The following is a 20,275-nucleotide window of genomic DNA, read 5'->3' as shown; positions in this document are numbered from 1 at the left end:
TGTTGGACACGACACCAGGAGAGACAAACTCCCTTCTCTTTTTGAATGGTGCTGTGTGATCGTTAACGTCCACCTGAACAGGCACAGAAGGGACCTTGGTTTAATGTCTCACTTGAAGGACGGCAACTCTGACAATGACAATGTAATACACCCCCAGCACTGCATTGCAATGTCAGCCTAGAATACATTAGTTGAGAGTCCCAATGGGGAATGGCGGATGGGGTGGGGGAGGGCTTGAACCCAAAGCCAACTTGGCTGATCTTTCCTACATTTCTTTACCTAGATCTGTTGGGGGCCCCACAGACAGTCAGGCTAGATCAGAGGTAGCTTCCTGGTTATCACTCACAACAAGAACAACTTGGCTTTATATCGCACCATACACAGGACAGTGTCTGGGAGCGCAGACCAAGCAGGATTTTCAGGTCTTTGGAGCTCCATTTCGCCCTCAAAACACATAGTCACTACACTTTACAGTATATTCTGTGAAGCGGTTTGTGAGGTCTCAAAGACGTGATAAGGCGCTATATCAAATACAAGGATACAATTATTATTATTATTGCGCAGTGACCATCAGTGAACGAGACCGCAGTTTGTAATATTCTGCACTGAACATTTCTGTCCTTAAGTCATTCCGGGGACCAGTGGTGAATGGTAAGGTCAGCGAGCCAATTATAGGCAGGCTTTTCTCTCCAGGTATTTTTAGGCAATTATCAATTGGTGTGACATTTATGGCTGAATATGATTAATGTTCTTTAGTCAATGGGAGTTCATTTCACAATGTGGGTCACTGGGAGATAACACATGGTTCCCTATCTATTGCAGAAACGTCCCAACCTCCCAGCAGCAGAACTCAAAGATTTTCTTTCTCTCACTCTTGTTATTTTTTAATAATAATCTTTGCTTTCGGTACAGCGCCTACGACGTCAAATCGATTAAAAGTGCTTCGCGGGACAAATGCTCGCAGGTGTAATAATAAAAATCCTTGCATTTGATATCGCGCCTTTTGATGTCTTCGAGACCTCTCAAACCGCTTCACAGATTATACTGTGAAGTGAATTGACTGTATTTTGCGGGTGAAACGCGGCAGCCAATTTGCCAATTTGAGCAGAGTGGTGTCCCACTATCGTGGATTGAGTGACCAAATTATTATTATTTTAATTTTGAAGGGATTATTAGCCCAGGAAAAGCGATCCGCTAATCTACTAACAACCAGGTTCCGACTTACTGCTGGGTAAACAGAGGCGTGTGGAGTAGGGAAACTGCCCAGTAAGTAGGAACCTGGTTCTTAGTTTTGCCCTGCCCGGAACTGAACCCAGGTCTCGCTTGCGAGGCAAGTGCTCTAACCACTGAGCTACATGACTCCACTGGGGTTAAATACAGAAGCCAAATTGCACACAACAATCCCACAAGAAGGTCTGAAGTGAGTGACCAATTTATCTGGAGGGTTGTCAGTCTTGGATAAACCTCCTGCTCCTCCCTCCCTCCCATTGCAGAATGTTCAACATCCGCCCAACTGGGCACAGATGGGTTTAACATCTCATCTGAAGCGCATGATCTCTGACTGTGCAACACTCCTACAGCACTACACTGGATGGTCAGCCTAGACTGCGAACTCAAGTCAGTTGGTGGATCACTTTTCCGGGCGGTCCTAATCCCTTCAAAATAAATAAATAATAATAATTTGGTCACTTCAATCCACGATTGTTTGTGGGACATTAATGTGCGCAATCGGCTGCCGCGTTTCACCAACAAAATATTCAGTCAATTCACTTTGCGGTATATTCTGTGATGCGCTTTTGAGACATCTCAAAGACATGATAAGATGCTGTATCAAATGCAAGGATTATTATTATAATTATTATTATGAAGTCCCTGATGTGGGGCCAAACCCACAACCTTCTGATCTGGAAGTGAGAGCATAAGAGTGTCTAAGCCAGGCTACATTAACCCAGTGAGAGAGAGAGAGAGAGAGAGGAGAAAAACATTCCACTATACTCTGGGCAGTTGCTTCTACGGTTAAAAGGAGAATGAGTTTAGCAAATTGACCTGCGTAAGGTCTGCACTGATTTCCGAGCTGTCTAATCAATTCCTGGCCTCGGGGTTTTACTGCACACTCAGTACACCAATCCACTTTTTTATAGACTGTGACAGCAACAAGCGTGCTTCTCAGTAATAATGAGGACCCGGAGACAGGAGTGGGATTACATTGTTATTATTAGCAATAATTATCACTCACTAGGTTGCAGACCCCTCACAACCTAGTGAATAACTCGACGACCGGATCTCCCCGCAGTGAACCATAATAGTGCTCGCATTTGATACAGCGCCTCATTCCGTAACTGAGACGTCTCAAAACACTGCGCAGGATTTTACTGTGAAGCGTAGCGTAGTGACTGTGTGTTTGTTGGTGAAAATAGCACTGAGGCCAGTCAGGTCCGGGCTGTATGGCAGCTTTCTCTTCATGATGACGTGGAAAATTGTGGAAAATTCTTAGGTCCAGGCTCAATTTGCAGGAGCTGGTTTTTCCGCAGTTCTTAACAAGAAATTGGCCTCCAAATCAAGTCAGTCCCTACTGGAAAAGAGGGGGGAAGCTTCTCCCAGATAATTGGTCACCTTATGGCCATGACTGTGTACACTAATTGGCTTCTGCCTTTGCCTACAAAATACACAGTCACTACACTTGAGCAGACTTGGAGCTTGTCTCTGCAGAGTTGAGACGATTGGGGTTTAAGATTATGAAAGGATTCGATAAAGTGGGTTTCAATGGACTCTCTCCACTTGTTGATGAAAGGTATGAATATATAAGGCAGACAGTAACAGATCTGATAGGGAGTTTAGGAGAAACTTCTTCACACAAAGGGAGGTGAGAATGTGCTCCCGGCAATGTGCAGTAATGCCGGGAGCTGTGGTTAGAGCAAAATCATCAAAAGAGGAAACTTGATGCAAACATGAGGGGAGAGGGGAATAGAGGGGTGTAGAAGAGGGGAATAGAGGGGTGTAGAAGAGGGGAATAGACGGGTGTAGGAGAGAGGAATAAAGGGGTGTAGGAGAGGGGAATAGACGGGTGTAGGAGAGAGGAATAAAGGGGTGTAGGAGAGGGGAATAGACGGGTGTAGGAGAGGGGAATAGAGAGGTGTAGGAGAGGGGAATAAAGGGGTGTAGGACAGAGGAATAGAGGGGTGTAGGAGAGGGATTGGAAGGGGTGGAGGCTTGTGTGGAGTATATAGTTGGGCTGGATAGCTTGTTTCTCTGCCTTATTGCTCTATGTGGAATGCACTGCCTGAAAGGCTGGTGGAAGCCGATTCGATAACAACTTTTAAGAGAGAAGTAGATAATTATTTGGGGAGGATAAGTTTGCAGGGCTGTGGGGAGAGCGCGGCGGGAATGGGGTTGATCAGGGCTATGGGGATAGAGCGGGGGAGTGGGGGGTTGATCAGGGCTATGGGGAGGCGGGGGAGTGGGGTTGATCAGGGCTATGGGGAGAGAGCGGGGGAGTGGGGTTGATCAGGGCTATGGGGAGAGAGCGGGGGAGTGGGGTTGATTAGGGCTATGGGGAGAGAGCGGGGGAGTGGGGTTGATCAGGGCTATGGGGAGAGAGCGGGGGAGTGAGGTTGATTGAGGGAGTGGGGAGAGAGCAGGGGAGTGGGGTTGATTAGGGCTATGAGGAGAGAATGGGCGGGTGGGGGTGGTGGAGGGAGTGAGGTTGATTTGGAAGCTCATTTCAAAGGCCTTCTTCTGTGCTGTATAATTCTATGATGCTATGTAACTCTATGCCAGAGTATTATGATGATATCTATGATAACGATGCAATTCAAGAGGAAGCAAGAACGAGGGAGAGGGAAACAGAAGGGTGTGGAAGGGAGTAAGGAACGGGGTGGGGGAGACTTGTGTGGAGTGTAACCACCGGCACGGACTGGTCGGGCTGAGTGACCTGTTTCTGTGGTGTAAATTTTCACAGACCTTGTGCTGACACTTATCTGGGAAACATCACTCGCTTTGAGACTCTGAATCGCAAAGTAACCGTAGCTCGCTAGGTTTTGCTAGTTACGCATTCTGTGCAGATGAGCAGTGAGAGGGAATTTCATTCCACCTCTGCACCAACCTCAGCCAGACACCGAAGACTGAAGCCACGGTCAGAGAGGAAGGTCTTGAGACGGACCTTGAAGGAGGTGAGGCAAGGGGCGAGGTGGAGTTCCAGAGGGTGGGGACTGCTGATCGTTTTGTGATTTCTCGCGCACATTTGAGTGTTAGTGAACGGCTTGGAAGGTGCTGAGGATAACGCCAGATGACCCCTCTCTCCCTCCCCTCCCCCTCGGCAACGAGAGGGATATCATTTATTTTTAAAATGTAGCGTTTCTGACCTTGCTGAATTATTCGAAAAGGCTGTTCCTCCAATTGCTTTATCAGTTATGCTTTATTAGTTTCCCAGATGCCTGGGGTCTTGTTTATGAAGGACTGGGCTGTTTAATGCATTGTAATCTATTAGTGCAGGAGTGAGGCCCAGTGTTAGTGCTGATGATGTCTTAATGCACGTCTCGACTCCCTCTCCACATCACTCGAGCACTCTGCTCTGTGCCCCTTGAGAGTCCACATTGTACAATCAGTCGCAGGAACTATTTAACTCGTCGGAATCACAATTAACTTAAATTCCTCAAGGTGTGAAATTTCCCCCTCGGCTCCAGATTTACTCTATTTAATAAGCCTTGCATTCGATATGGCGTCTTATTATCACGTTGTTGAGACGTCTCAAAGCAATATCTCACAAACCTTATTGTGAAGTGGATTGAATGTGGATTTTGTGGGCAAAACGCAGCAGCCAATTGTGCACGTCAGTGTCCCACGAACAGTCTCGGATTGAGCGATGAGATCATTTTTATTATTATTTTTTTTTGAAGGAATTATTATCCCCGGAAAAGCAATCCACCAATCAACTAACAACCAAGTTCCTACTTACTACTAGGTAAACAGAGGTGTGTGAAGTAAGCAAACTTGCCTAAGGCGGGAAACTCCGTCCTTACCTGTTGATGCATGTGCACTTACTTGCTGCATTGAATTGCGGGAAAAGTAGTCTTCATCAGTCGATGCATGCGTAGAAAAACTTAATTTCCCCTGATTCAATGCGATTCCTACGAGTGACAGTAAATGCACATGCGGCAACAGGTCGAGATGCATTGAACCGCAGGAAATGTAAATCTTGACCCGTGAATGAATGTGCACTTATTGACTGCATTAAAGTACACAAGCGCAGTGTGGATTATTGAATAAATTGGATTTTCTATGATCTATTTGCCTGAAACTCGGACTTGGCGTAAGTCACATTCAATGTCATGGTCCCGACTCATACGACTTCAGTGAATTTTACTGGGATACAATTGACGCGTCACACACAGGCTGCGGCTCTCGCCGTGCGGGGCTGAAGGGGTTAAACCGGGGCCATCCGATCAAAAGAGATGGAACAAATATTACCTGGAAGAGAAGGTGATAAAAAAAATAACAAACAGAGATGGAGCCTCGGGCCAGCCTGACTCCTGGCAGCTCAAAGCTCTGGGGAAATCACCGTGTTTCTCCCACTTCTCCTGGCCCCCCTCACCTCCCTCCTCCCCCCACCTTCCCCACCCCAGCCCTCCGCTTAGCCGCTCACCTCGCAGGGCCTCGGAGCCCAGGGTCTCTCCCAGCTGCTCCAGGAGCTTTGCCCTGGCTGCGTTCTTCTTGTGTTTCTTGCCCTCGTAGTGCTGCTGGGCCATCATGGGGTTGTTGAACCAGGCGTTACACAGGAGGCAGTACTTTCCCGAGTCGCTGCTGTAGTCGCCGGTGGGGCCCGTGCTCTCGTAGATGTAGGCCACTGGCTGCAATGTGTCAGGAGGAGTCTCTGGGATATAAAATCATAATTACAGGGTAAAAATCACGTCACGTCACACAGCAGGTCCCAGCACAGCCGCTTGCAGGGCCCCGGCCCCACCTACACATCCCTTCACAACCCAGCACCACACTATCTCTCTGATCCTCTCCTACACCAGTCCTCTGCCTTGCCCCCTGTCTCTATCTGTCTATTTGTGCTCTGGGATGCTGACCTGCGTGAGGGGTGCTATATAAATGCAAGTTGTTCTTGTTCTGTAGCTCAGTGGTTAGAGCGCTCGCCTCGCAAGTGAGAGGACGCGGGTTCAATTCCTAGCTTAGGGTGAAACCTTGGGCAAGTTTCCTTACCCCACACGCCTCTGGTTACCCAGCAGTAAGTAGGAACCCAGTTGTTAGCTGATTGGCGGATCGCTTTTCCAGGAGATAACAATCCCTTCAAAAAAAATAATAGAAATAATAATAATAAATTGTTCACTCAATCTACGACTGTTTGTGGAGTGCTATTGTGCGCATTTGGCTGCCGCGTTTCACCCACAAAATACTCAGTCAATCCACTGTACAGTAAATTCTGTGAAGGCTTTGAGACGTCTCAACGATGTGATATGGTGCAATATCAAATCCAAGGTTTATTATTATTAATAAATTTATTATCTTAAATCTGTGCTATTATGTGACTGAACAATTGTTCAGTGAAAACTTCCTCACTGTTTGCCCTCTGATAACCCCTGGTAGTGTTAAAGGCCACTGTGTGGTGTGGTGTGGTGTGCTGCTGATTCCCCTGCAGTGTCGGGGGGGGGGGGGGCAATAGTTAATCCGCTGGCAAGGCTAAGCCTTATGTGCGTCAGTGCCACAAAGGCCGATGCTGCAGTTGGCATGTGCGCCAGTGCCCGCTGGCAGCACGGAAATAGCCCTGAATAAATCAATCAATAAGTAAACCCTGCAGGGATACAATGCAGAGTTTTCGGCAATCCACCGCCAATTATTCCAGCCGTCCTGTAATGATTTCACATTTGTTAACACTCCACGTCGGACTGCACTCCCCCTCCCCTCCCCCCACATGGCTCAGTGAGTTTATTCAGTTTATTAGCTCGCTGCATGCATTCCTCTGCTGATTAGCTGACCTCAGTCAGCACATTAGCAGAGACTGCAACTGGCCTCAGTGCCTGTGGGTTAGGGAGGGGGTAGCGCTTCATCAGAACACAGGACAGGAAGGGGAGTGAACCCTTCCTGCCCATCAAACCTCCTGCACCATTTTATGAGATACTGATGATATTCCTTGGATTTGTTATAGCGTCTTATTAGGTCGTTGAGACGTCGCAAAGCGCTTCAAGGAATATATTGTAAAGTGAATTGACTGTATATTTTGTGGGCAATACATGGCGGCCAATTGCGCACAGCAGCCATGAATTGAGTCACCAAATATTTTTATTAAGGGATTATTTCCCCTGGAAAAGAGATCCACCAATCGACTAACAACCAGATTTCTACTTACTGCTGGGTAAACAGAGGCATGTGGCATGAGGAAACGTGCCTGAGGTTTCACCCTGGTCCTCTTGCTTGCGAGGCATGCGCTCTAATAATTCTTGATACATTTAATAGAGTGCCTTTCATGTCAGCAGGACCTCTCAAAGCAATTCACAGGATATTCTGTGAAGTGTAGTGACTGTGTATTGTATAGGTGGACGCAACAGCCAATGTCCCGCAAACAGCCGTGAAGTGAATGAGAGATTTTATTTGGGGGAATTGTTGGCAAGGACAATCTCTTTTACATACACTGACAGGGATTCCCAGCACTCAGCACAGGGCTTGTGGGACTCAGTATGTGACAGATACTACCAGAATGGCATTGTTCTACTGCTTTCTATAAAATATACAAAGGGATGTCTCCAGGCTGCCATTAACCTAGATTTCAGTGCACTATGAATTCACTATGAAAATACAGCTCCGTATCTATCTTGTGCTGACTCTGCCTTGGGAGTGTTGGAACGACAGTGTAGAAAGAGCTTTACTCTGTCTCTTATCACATGCTATCACTAACCTGAGAGTGTGGATGGACAGTGTAGAGGGGGCGTTATTCTATCTCCAACCCCGACCTGGGAGTGTGGACGCACAGTGTAGAGGGAGCTTTACTGTGTCTCTAACCCTGACTTGCGAGGGTGGACAGACAGTATAGAGGGAGCTTTACTCTGTTTTTAATCTGTGCTGTAGTTTATTTCGGGAGTGTTGGATTCACAGAGATTTACTCTCTTACTAACCTGTGTACATTGTTAAACACTCCTGCCCGGGAAAGCAGTTCCCATGTAAACACTTAGTATTACTTTAAGCCATTAAACCCATATGAGTTTTTCCATTCATCAGCGTCTAATACCGAGGCTCAGCAACAGGAGCAATCAATAGGAAGCTTCCCTTCTGTGGATGTTATAAAGCAGGAAGCAGCAACGGTTGTTCAATCTTAATTAGAAACGCAAAATTAAACCTTCGTCAAATCATAACGGCCGCCAATGCTGAGATACGGCCAATTGAACAACAACAACAAATGACATTTACACAGCGCCTTTCACGTCAGGAGGACCTCCCAAGGCGCTGGACAGTCAGGGATCCGCACCCGAGCTGGGGGTTGGGATCATGATTACAAGGGTCAGGAGCCTGGGACAAACCATTTAGGGGATTGCAAAAATAATAAACTGACATTATAACAGCAAAACGTCTCCGAACGCCTCACAGGGAACTGCCGTCAAGTGTAGTGACTGTTTGTTTGTAGAAAACCGAGCGGCTAATTTGCGTAATAATAATAATAATCCTTGCATTTGATAAAGCGCCTTATCACATTGGTGAGATATCTCAAAGAGCTTCACTGAATATATTGCAACTAGTAGTGACTGTGTATTTTGTGGGCCAAACGTGGCAAAAATTGAGCACAGCAATGTCCTATAAATAGTTGTGGATTGAGTGACTAGATTTTTTTTGAGGGCTTATTACCCCTGGAAACGATCTGCCAATCAACCAACAACCAGGTTCCTACTTACTATTAGGTATGTGGAGTAAGGAAACTTGATTAAGGTTTCATCCTGCCTGGGAATCGAACCCAGGTCCTCTCGTTTGTGAGGTGAGTGCTCTAACCACTACGCTATGAGAGTACATCTATAACACCAAAATGTCTCCGAATGCTTCACAGGGAATTGCTGTCAAGGGTAGCGACTGTTTATTTGTAGAAAACAGAGTGGCCAACTTGTGTACAGTGCTGTTCCGCAAATAGCCACAACATGAACAACCAATTTAACTGGAGGACTGGAGGACCAGGACACCAGGAGAAACTGCTTTTTCTTCACAATTAGACCTGAGATCTTTAATGGCTGCTTAAACAAGCACAGACGGGACCATGTAAAGGCAGCTCTCCAACTTTCTCCTCGCACCGAAGGGAGTGACAACTATTAACACATTGAATTAGCCTGAACTTCCACATTGCCAAGAGCTAACACAACCAAAATCATTGAATCTAATCCCAGGAGATGTCAGACAATAGACCTGCCAAGACCTCATATAGAATCAGAAGCCACTGATGCTAACCCCACGGTGAGCCAGCACAAACAACTTGCCAACGCCTGCAAAATGGCACATCACATCCTAACCCTCTCCTTCTTCTGCATCCCTCGTCTCCTGCCTGTGCTCTCTACTTCTCTGACTCTAGTCTAAGATTCCCTCCATTCCAACTGAGCTTCATGTTTGTGGGACGCTGCTGTGTGCAATTGGCTGCCGCTTTTCGGCCACAAAACACACAGTCACTACACTTTACAGTATATTCTGTCAAGCGCTTTGAGACGACTCAACAGCGTAGTAAGGTGCTATAACCAATGTAAGCATTATTATTGTTACGAAACTCTGTAACTCTTCATCTTGTATCTTCTCTTCTTTATTAAGGAATTCAGTTAGAAACTCTAAACTTTAGATCCCACACTAGGGAGGGAAACGTCAATGGGCAAGACATGTGCTTCGATTTCGGAAGGAGAGGCAGATAGAAACAAAAGAGGAGCAGAGAAAAGAGAGATGGGAAGAGAAAGAGGGAGGGAGAGAGAGAGAGGGAAAGAGGTGAGGACGAAAGGTGGAAGAAAGAGGAAACAGGAGAGAAAGAAGGAAGGTTAGAGAAAACACGTGAACAGAGCGGCAAGAGGCGCGAGAGAGAGATAAAGACAGATAGCGAGAGAGAGGGAGGTGACGGAGAGAAAGACACACACAGAGATAAGGAATATGGAGAAGACAAGGCAGAGTGAGAGATAGAGACATACAAATAGAGAGAGAGACAGACAGGGCGTGAGAGATACAGATAAAGACAGCTGGAGAATAACAGGAAACACAGACAGAGAGAGAGAGAGAGAGATGAGAAAGGAGACAGAAATAAGAAAGAGATTAAAGTAAGCATGCTTACAATTCTCTCAAAACGGGCCATTAAGCTCTCCATTCATAGCTGCATTACAGAGCCAAAGGGCTCGCTACCTTAATAAGTTCAAATCAAAAGCGGAAGATAATTTTACCCTCAATTAAACACCCATTCTACCAGCAGAGGGGATAATAAACCATTGGGATTAAAGAGCTGGGGTTGGGTGTTGGGGGGTGTGGAGGGTTGGGCAGGTTGTGTCTTGGTGCTGGGCTCTCTGGGGTGAGATGGTATGAACTCTTGTGTTTCACTTGGCCGACCTCAGAGCCGGAAGCTTTTATTATTGCCTGAAGTTATCCTCGTTCCAGCTTTCGGACGAGTTGTTGATATGAAAAATAATCTTTGACAAACTCCAAGCTCAATTACTGGCGACAGTAACATTCCACTCCACTGAGTGATTCGCAGCGAAAGGTGGACTGGGAAGAGTTTTTCACCACACACACACAGCAATGCCTTTCAGCTAATGATGTGGGACCCCATGGAGCCAGGGAACAATAGGATATTATTGCTTGAAGTACAATTAGATGATGCTATTTTGTGAAGTTCCCATTCCCCCCGTCACCATCAGAGAAGTTCAATCTGTTCCCAAACTCAGCTGAACTGAGTCTAACGGGTGCTGTCACTGACCTGGGAGTGTGGACAGACAGCGTAGAGTGTGCTTTACAGTGTCTCCGCAACATCACCCGGCTCCCCCACTGTCTCACACTGCAGGCCACCGAAACATTGCATCAAGGCTCGACTATGCAAACTCCTTGCTTGTCGGCCTTCCCAACTCCTCCCTTCACAGGCTGCAGATGATCCAGAACTCTGCAGCCCGTGACCTCTCCCGCACCAGGCTCCGTGACCATATCACCCCCACCCTCGCCCGACTCTACTGACTTCCCAGAGGATACAGTTCAAGATCCTGGTCTTCACCCTCAAAGCCCTCCATGGTCTTGCTCCCCCCCTACCCCTCTGAACCTCCTAACCCCCTATCAACCTGCTCGCTCCCTCCGCTCAGCCGGCTCTGGCCTGCTTCATGTCCCCCGCCTCGCTCGCCCCACTATTGGCAGGCAGGCCTTCTGCCACTCTGCCCTCACCCTCTGGAACTCCATCCTGCAGTCCCTCCGCCTCACCCTCTTTCTTGCCTCCTTCAACACCCATCCCAAGACAGTCCTCTTCAAACGTGCTTTTGATCTCCCTGCTTCCCCCCACTGCCCTCCACCCTCTCCGACCCCAATCCCCAGCTCGGGCCCGAAACTCTGTCTGTCCAGCATCTTGGGAATCCTCCTGATGTAAAAGGTGCTTTACAAATGTAATTTTGTTGTTGTTGTTGTCTCTAACTCTGACCTGGGAGTGTGTATGGACAGTGTTTGATTCTGACACCAATGGTTAAACTGATATGAAAAACTAAGTGAAGAGGAATGGTACGAATGAGAGTATAAGTAATGCTCTGGTATAAGTGAGCGAGATGGCTGAAGACCAGAATTCAATGTCCTGCTTTTACTGGTGTTCATTGCCTGCTGGTTTTGGGGGTGGTGGGGGGGGGGGGGAAGAGGGAGATGGAATGAATTTACACTCATTTCCATTTCCGCTCTGGCTGTTTGTTGCTATGGGTCAGGCGGAAGAGCATTAGCAAGGTCACTTGTTTGTGCATTTTACCACCCGGGGCCCCAAGCAGTGAGACTCGCTCTATCTGAGCCAGGGCACTAACACACTGTGGCAGGGAGATCAATGTGGTCACTCTGTGGTTGGCAAACCTAGCAGTACCTTCACTTTACCTAACAGTAAGAAGGAACCCGGTTGTTTGTCAATTGCCTGATCACTTTTCCGATGGTAATAATCCCTTCATAAAAAATGATGTGTTCACTCAATCTACGACTGTTTGTGGGACACTGCTGTGCGCAATTGGCTGCCATGTTTCGCCCACAAAATACACAGTCACTTTACAGTATGTTCTGTGAAACGCTTTGAGACGTTTCAATGACGTGGTAAGGCGCTATATCAAATGCAAGGATTATTCTTATCTCTCTGGTTATCTCTCCCCCCCCACTCCCTGTGCCACAGCCCGGAATTCGAGCTAGTCTCAGCTGGCCAGACTATTTTGTCTTGAAATTTAAGAATTGAGTAAAGTTCCTTACTGCAGATTAGGGGGAAGAGGTTGAGAGGTGGAAGGGAGATAAAAATAATTACATTTGATACAGATGTAATTACATTTAACAATTACATCTGATATGTGCCTTATCTTCGAGAGCTCAAAACGCTTCACAGAATATACTGTAAAGTGAATTGATTGTATACTTTGTGGGCAAAACACGGCAGCCAATTGTGCACAGCAGTGTCCCACAAACAGTCATGGATCGAGTGACTAATGTACTAATATTATTTTTTTTGAAGAAATTATTCCCCCGGAAAAGTGATCCACCAATTGACTAAGAACCGGGTTCCTACTTACTGCTCGGTAAACAGAGGAGTGTGGAGTAAGGAAACTTGCTCAACGTTTCACACTGCCCGGGAATCAAACCCAGGTCACTCGCTTGTTAGGCGAGTGCTCTAACCAGTGATCTACAAGACTTCACGCTCCTACCACTCGCTGCGGGAAAAACAATTCTTCCTAATTTCACTGCTAAACGGTTTACCTTCATTTTTAAGAGAGGAAGGGCAAAAGGTTCCAGAGGGAGGGAGCAAATTGACTGATGGTGGCCGGGGGACATGAAAAGCCCTGAGTTGGCGGATGGGAGAAACTCTAATTCAGCCCCTGTGCCTCTTGCCAGCCTCAGTTACTCAATGCACAGGGAAATCAAATCCTATCAACAGCAGCTCAGCAGAGCAGAATAAAGCACTGACCTGGTCCAGTCTCCCGAGGTTAGATGATTATTGGATCCAAGTGAAGTAAGGGCATTCGATTCAATCTCATTTCCTTTCATGAAATACAACCTTTTCCGACTCAGATATTTCCAAACTACGGTTCTCATTATTAGAAGACTTCACACAATCTGTGTTTGAAAAGTTTCAATTCTGTGGCAGGCTGCGTCAGAGCAAAGCTAGCCTCCGGCTCAATTGCTCAAGGTCTCATCTCTGGGTTAGCAAAAGAGCACCAGCACAGAAACGATGTGGAGAAAGAGAGCAGGGAATGGGATTAGAATAGGATCTCCAGTGGGGGAGAGAGCCCCAGCATAGACCCAACAACAATAATAATCCTCGCATTTGATACAGCACCTGTATCACATCTTTGAGACGTATTAAAGAGCTTCACAGAATATTGGTAATTGGTTGGGAGGCAGGAAACAGAGAGTAGGGCTAAAGGGAGCGTTCTTTATTTGCCAGGAAGTGACAAGTGGTGTCCCCTAGGGGTCTCAGCTACTCATCATAAATGTCTTGAACCAAAGAATAGAAAGTTTTATATCCAAGTATATAAAACAACACTAAACTAAGAGGTTCAGTAAATTGCGTAGATGGGAGTAGGAAGTTATAAGGGATTTAGACAGATTAAGTGAGCGGGCAAAGCTGTGGCAGATGGAATTCAATGTAGGGAAGAGTGAGGTCGTCCACTATGGACCGAAAAAAGATAAAGCAGAATATTTTCTTAATGGGGATAAATTAAGAATTGTGGAGGAGCAAAGAGATTTGGGTGTCCATATCCAAAAATTACTAAAAACTAGTTCCCAGGTGCAAAAAGTAATCAAAAAGGCAAATGGAATGTCAGCCTTTATCTGAAGGGCCTGGAATACAAAGGGGAAGGAAGTGATGCTTCATCTATATAGAGCGTTAGTCAGACTCCATCTGGAGATTGCGTTCAGTTTTGGGCACCACACCTCAGGAAAGATATATTGATATAGTGACCCTGGAGGAGGTGCAGCACAGGGTCACTAGAATGTTACCAGGCCTAAAAGGGTTAAGTTCCGAGGAAAGGCTGCGTAAACTTAGAGTGTATTCCCTTAAGTTTAGAAGGTTGAGGGAGGATTTGATTGAGGTATTTAAGATGATAAAGGGATTTGATAGGGTAGATACAGAGAAGCTATTTCCTCTGGTGAGGGAATCCAAAACAAAGGGACATAGTCTTAAAATTAGAACCAGGCCATTTAAGAGTGAAATCAGGAAGAATTTTTTCACTCAGAGGGTGGTAGAAATCTTGAATTCTATCCCCTAAAAGGCTATGGATGCTGGATCCACACACACCTTCAGGAGTGAGGTTGATAGATTTTTGGCAGGTCAGGGGATTAAGAGATATGTGGAGAGATCGGAAAATTGGAATTGAAAGGATTAGTTGAGGTGCAAGTCAGCCATGATCTAATTAAATGGCAGAACAGGCTTGAAGGGCTGAATGGTCTCCTCCTGTTCCTATGTTCTATGTATACCTTAAAGTGAAATGACTGTGATAGTATATGGGCGATGGGGAGAGAGTAGGGAATCGGATTAGAGTAAGAAAGTTCCAGTGGGGGAGCGAGCAATGGGGGAAGTGCAGGGAATGGGATTAGAGTGCAGCTAGCATAGATAAGATGGCCTCCTCCTGAGCTGAAGTATGTCTGATTCAGAGGTCGACTGAAATATTGGCAGCAATGGGCTAGTGTGGTGCAGCATACTGGTGAGAGGATTAAAGGACAAAGTAAAGTTAACAGCCCTTCACAATGTTATATAGAACAACAAATCACTGGCAGGGAACTCAAGTCAGTGATTCGATCCTGCGGTTCTGCTTACGTCCAAAAACGCTTCATTGAATTATTGCCCATTAAGTGACTACCAACCAGCTATTAAACTATATATAGAGGCCAGCTGATGAGTGAGGCTGCGCTTGTCACTAAGTGGGTCAATTCAGCCAGGGCAACCAATTGCCCAATAAGTTTGTCTAGCACCAGTTGGCACCCCCCCATTCTCTCTCCCTACCTCCACCCTCTTTCTATCTATTATGACATCTCTCTCTCTCTCTCTTTCTCAACTTCTCTCTGTCAAATCCTTCAAAAAAAATTGGTCACTTCAATCCACAAAAGTGTCGCTCACCAAATATACGGTCAATTCACTTTACAGTATATTCTGTGAAGCGCTTTAAGACGTCTCGAAGATGTGATAATGCAAGCATTATTATTATAATATTATTCTCACTCTCTTTTTCTCTACTCTCTCTGCTTATTTTTGTTTGGTCAGCCGGATGTTTGACACACTCAGCAACCCATCATGGTGCTTCATAGCGTCCAAACCAGATTGAGAGTTCCGCATACACACACCAACGAAATCAGCCCTGTGTCTGAACAGAACGTACACCCATTTCACTTTAAGGGATGCACCCTACTTACCTCATTCTGGAAGTGTCCTGGAGAACTCACCACTATTCTGTGTGATCGTAAATTTTAAGACAATGGCCTTAAGGCTAAGACTGGGGAAAATTTGAGGCTCTGCGGTGGAGACAGATTTGGACTTGGCAAATCTGTGCTTCTGTGTTTGCAAAACACAACGACAACTTACATTTACACAGACAGTACCCTTCACACAGCGGGAGGTCTTGGACTGAATAACAATAATAATAATCCTTGCATTTGATATAGCGCCTTATCAAGTCTTTGAGACCTTTCAAAGCGCTTCATAAAATATACTGTGAAGTGAATTGAGTGTTTATATCTTGTGGGCGAAACACGGCTAGTAGTGCACAGCAGTGTCCCACCATCAGTCGTGGATTGAGTGACCGACATTATTATTTATTAATGACATAGTTTCACACTGAGCTGAGGAGAATGAGGAGATGACCGGAAGAACAGGTCAAAGAGGAAAGTCTTCAGGTGCGATCTGAAGACGGGCAAAGATGGGGCAAGGCAGAGGGTTCCAGAGGCAATGTTAGATTCTCACGTGAAGACTGGCCCCTCCGGGAGTCAAACTGACTGACTAGCAAATGCCAGCACAAGTCAGCAGAGGAAGAAAAAATTGGGAGCAAAGGAAATGCAAGACACAGAGCACTGTGTGAGAGATGCCAATTAACATATCACCACTGAGAAAATGACTGCTCAGGAATTAAAGGACCAGATCACAGCGCTCGATCGGAAACACAAAATGTAATTTCTGCGCTCCAGTAATTGAGATGTTTTTCTAAGCAGCCAGTGTCTGCCTCAAACATTCTGTCCTCCACTACCTGCAACTCAGTCTCTGCTCCGACCAAACTAGCTGTGAAGCGTTATTCATTTCTAACATTAAACTGAATTGAATTGACCTGCCCTGCAGTGCCCAGCTCCTTTGTAATTAGATTTTGCACAAACTGCACGTAACCAGTGTGTGCTCTTTCAAATATTAATCATACAAATTACGATCTACCAGGCTATTCGTAGCTGCATTAGTGCTCTCCATTTTAATCCTATTCCCTGCTCTCTCCCCATCGTGTCTGTGTTGGGGCTCGCTCCCCCATTGGAGCTCTCTTCTCAACCCCACTCCCTGCTCTCTCTCTCTCCATCATGTCTGTGTTGGGGCTCGCTCCCCCACTGGAGCTCTCTACTCTAACCCCATTCCCTGCTCTCTCTCTCTCTCTCTCTCTCTCTCTCCCCATCGTGACTGTGTTGGGGCTCGCTCCCCCACTGGAGCTCTCTACCCTAATCCTATTCCCTGTTCTTTCCCCCATCTTGTCAGGTGTGTTATATCCAGTAACACACAACAACAAATTATATTTGTACTGCACCTTTCATTTTGGGAGGACGTCCTAAGGAGCTGGACAGTCAGGGATTTCGACTCAAACTGGGAGTTGGGATAAGGAAGGGAGGAGGGCAGGGAGGGTAGGGGTAGGAGGGTGACTGAAGGCAGGGTCGAAGTGGATGGTCTTGAGTTGGGCCTTGAAGGAGCCAAGGGAGGGGGCGAGGCGAAGGGACCTGTCCGCTCCCTCCGCTCAGCTGGCTCCGGCCTGTTTTACCTCCCCGCCTTGCCCGCCCCACCATTGGTGGGCGGGCCTTCAGCCACTCTACCACCCACCCTCTGGAACTCCATCCAACAGTCCCTACGCCTTGCCTCTTCCCTTGCCCCTTCAAGACCCGTCTCAAGATCCTCCTCTTCGTCCGTGCCATCAGTCACCCTCCTACCTCTACGCTCCCCGCCCCCACCCCCACCACTCCTGATCCCAACCACCAGCCCAGGTCCAAAAACCCCTGACTGTCCAGCGCCCTGGGACATCTTTCCGATGTGATACAAGTGTAATTTGTTGTTGTTGAAGGAGGCAAAGAAGAGAGCGAGGCAAAGTCTCTGTGTTATTCTACAATACATTGTTACAGCCAGTAACACACGGTGTTATTATATGACACACACAGGGATAGATAGTGAGGGTCTCGGATTAGCTGTGGAAAGCTGAGGTGTGGGAGCAGAGAGCGCGAGGTGTCCCGGAGAAGCTTACCTGTTATCCTTGGGGGGTCTGCCGACTCCCCCAGCACCAGCCTCAGCCTCTTGGCGTGGGTCTTCCCCTGATAATGTGACTGGGCAACGATGGCCGAGGTGAAGAACATGTTACACAAGCTGCAGCATTTGTTTTTGTCCACCTCTCCATCATCACTGTCCTGGAGATGGGGAGAAAACAACAAAAAACAGGGTTTATAGCTTTATATAAACACACGCACAAAATGTCATTTCACCAGGTATAGCATAAGGCAGGGACTCAGAGCTTATAGTCCAGGCTGACGCCTCAGTGCAATACTGGGGAGCGCTAGATTATCTGAGGCGCTGTCCTTCGGATTAGACATTAAACCGAGGTATCGTCTGTGCCTGTTTAGGACATTAAAGAGGGAATTTCTCCTCCGATGTCCTGGCTGACAATCCACCACATAAATCAGCCATGCACTTCAGGGCTGTTTGTGGAACATTGCTGTGTGCAAATTGGCTGCCGTGTTTGCCTATAAATACAGTCACTGCACTTTATAAGAAACACTCTTCAAAGCGCTTTGAGACATTTTGACATCACAGCTGCTATACCAAATGGAATCGTATAGTGCAGTGGTTGGAGCACTTGTCCTGCAGCGAGAGGACGCAGGTTCGATTCCCAGCCGGACCAAACGTTGGGCAAGTTTCCTCACTCCATACGCCTCTGTTTACCTAGCAGTATTGTTAGTGGATTGGCGGATCGTTTTCCGTGGCTAATGATCCCTTCAACAGCTGGGTTCAATTCTGTGCAATTTTACCTTTAAGGCAAAAAAATCTCGAAGGCTAGGTCTGGGAGGTGTTGAGCCCGTGACAACATTACGTATCGAAGCCTCTGTTTGTGCACAAAAGAGCTCTCTGAATGGAACCCAGAGAAATGCATACCAAGTGTCTCCTGGGGGCAACTTGTCATTAAACGAACAATGGCAATAATTCCTTGTCACTCCAAACAGCTCGGAGTTACATTACCTGTTAATGCACTGCAGTTACAAAAACAATTATCATCCTGCATAATGAAAAAAACCCCACATTAATGCGCAGAGTGGATATTAACAACACAACAATGGAGACTTCAGAGAGAGAATCACATTATAGAGGATGCTTTTGTGTCTGGGGCAGGATTTATTTTGACTGTTTATGATATAAAGACTCGCATCAGTTTTGGCTCAGCTGGCATCACCTTCGCCTGCGGAATGTGGGTTCAAGACCATCATCACAAATCCCAGTCCAGGCTGATGCTCCAGGGCAGTAAAAATAATAATCCTTGCTTTTCATACAGCGTCTCATTAGGCATTGAGATGCCTCAAAGTGCTTCACAGGATTTTACTGTGAAGTGCGGCGACTACACATTCGTAGACGAACGCGGCAGCTAATTTGCGCACAGCAACGCTGCACAAACAGCCATGAAATGAGTGACCAATTTTATGTGCTGATTTGTTGACCAGGGAGAGAGAGAAAGACCCTTCTCTTTTCCAGTCTTTAACATCCATCTGAATATGCACAGGACAGGACCTCAGTTTAACATCTCATCCAAAGGACATGAGCTCTGACAATGCTCCCCCCCCCCCACTTGCACCACTGGGTGTGGGGTTGAGAGGGAAAGTGCTGCATTGTTAGAGATGTTGATCTTTGGATGAGATATTAAAGGTTGTGTCTTTAGTGATGGACATTACAGATTCTAGCACAGTATTGGAAAATTGGCCATAATAAAAACAGAAGTCGCTGGGAACACTCAGCAGGTCAAGCAGCATCTATGGAGAGAGGAAAGTGAGTTATCGTTTCAGGTTGATGAACTTTCTGATGAAAGGCCATCGACCTGAAACATTAACTCACATTCCTTTCCTTTCCTCTCTCCATAGATGCTGCCTAACCTGCTGAGAGTTCCCAGCGTCGTCTGTTTTTATTTCAGATTTCCAGCATCTGCAGTATGTTGCCTTTTGATAAATTGCCCATTTACCTTGGGATCACTGTATGCTCAAAACTGCTACAAATCAAACACTTATCTAATTAATTGCTGCAAAGCTCTTTGAAACGTTTCGATGTATAAGGTACAAATTCCTCCCCCATATCTTAAGAATCACAGATTATTACAGCACAGAAACAGAGCAGAGCCCACTGTGGGTTTCAAGAGGGGAGAAGGCAGGTAAATGAAGGACGGAGGCTGGACAGGGTGTGGGGATAGGACCGGGCCGTGGGAATGAAAATACACCTTGCTCTGAGTGCTGGGGCAGACACCATAGGCCAAATGGCCTCCTTCTGCACAGTAAACGTCTTCGATTCTATACTGCAAAGTGCGGTGACCTCGTAATAATAATAATCTTCACATTTAATACAGCCTTATCACGTCGTTGAGACGTCTAAAAGCGCTTCACAGGGCATATTGTAAAGTGGAGCGACTATATTTTGGGGTGAAATGTGGCAACCAGTTTGGCATAGCCATGGAGTGAGCGACCAATTTTATTTGGAGTATTATTGGCCAGTCACAGCGTGAGAGAGAAAAAACTCCCTTCTCTTTTCGAACAGGGCCGTGGGATCTTTAACATCCACCTGACAGACAGAACCTCAGTTGAATGTCTCATCTAAAGGATTCATGAGGAAAGAAAGAATGAACAGCAACAACAACTTGCATTTACA

The 20,275-nt window shown here is 46.5% G+C and overlaps 1 protein-coding gene across 7 annotated transcripts in view; it reads right to left on the bottom strand.

Moving 5' to 3' along the window:
* The window catches only part of zgc:171482 (zinc finger protein), a 92,201-nt gene that overhangs the window by 35,036 nt on the left and 36,890 nt on the right, over nt 1–20,275 (bottom strand). For all 7 annotated transcript variants that reach the window (XM_042336817.1, XM_042336815.1, XM_042336820.1 and 4 more), the window contains exons 4-5: nt 17,625–17,784; nt 5,642–5,869 (exon numbers count right to left, since the gene is read on the bottom strand). In XM_042336817.1, coding sequence (XP_042192751.1) covers nt 5,642–5,869; nt 17,625–17,784 — 388 coding nt within the window. The remainder of the gene's footprint in view (nt 1–5,641; nt 5,870–17,624; nt 17,785–20,275) is intronic.

This window comes from Callorhinchus milii, unplaced genomic scaffold (assembly GCF_018977255.1).
Source record: "Callorhinchus milii isolate IMCB2004 unplaced genomic scaffold, IMCB_Cmil_1.0 Scaffold7, whole genome shotgun sequence".
In the NCBI taxonomy this organism is placed as follows: domain Eukaryota; kingdom Metazoa; phylum Chordata; class Chondrichthyes; order Chimaeriformes; family Callorhinchidae; genus Callorhinchus; species Callorhinchus milii.
Note: the sequence above shows the minus strand (reverse complement) of the source record. Positions and strands in the feature narration are given on the sequence as shown.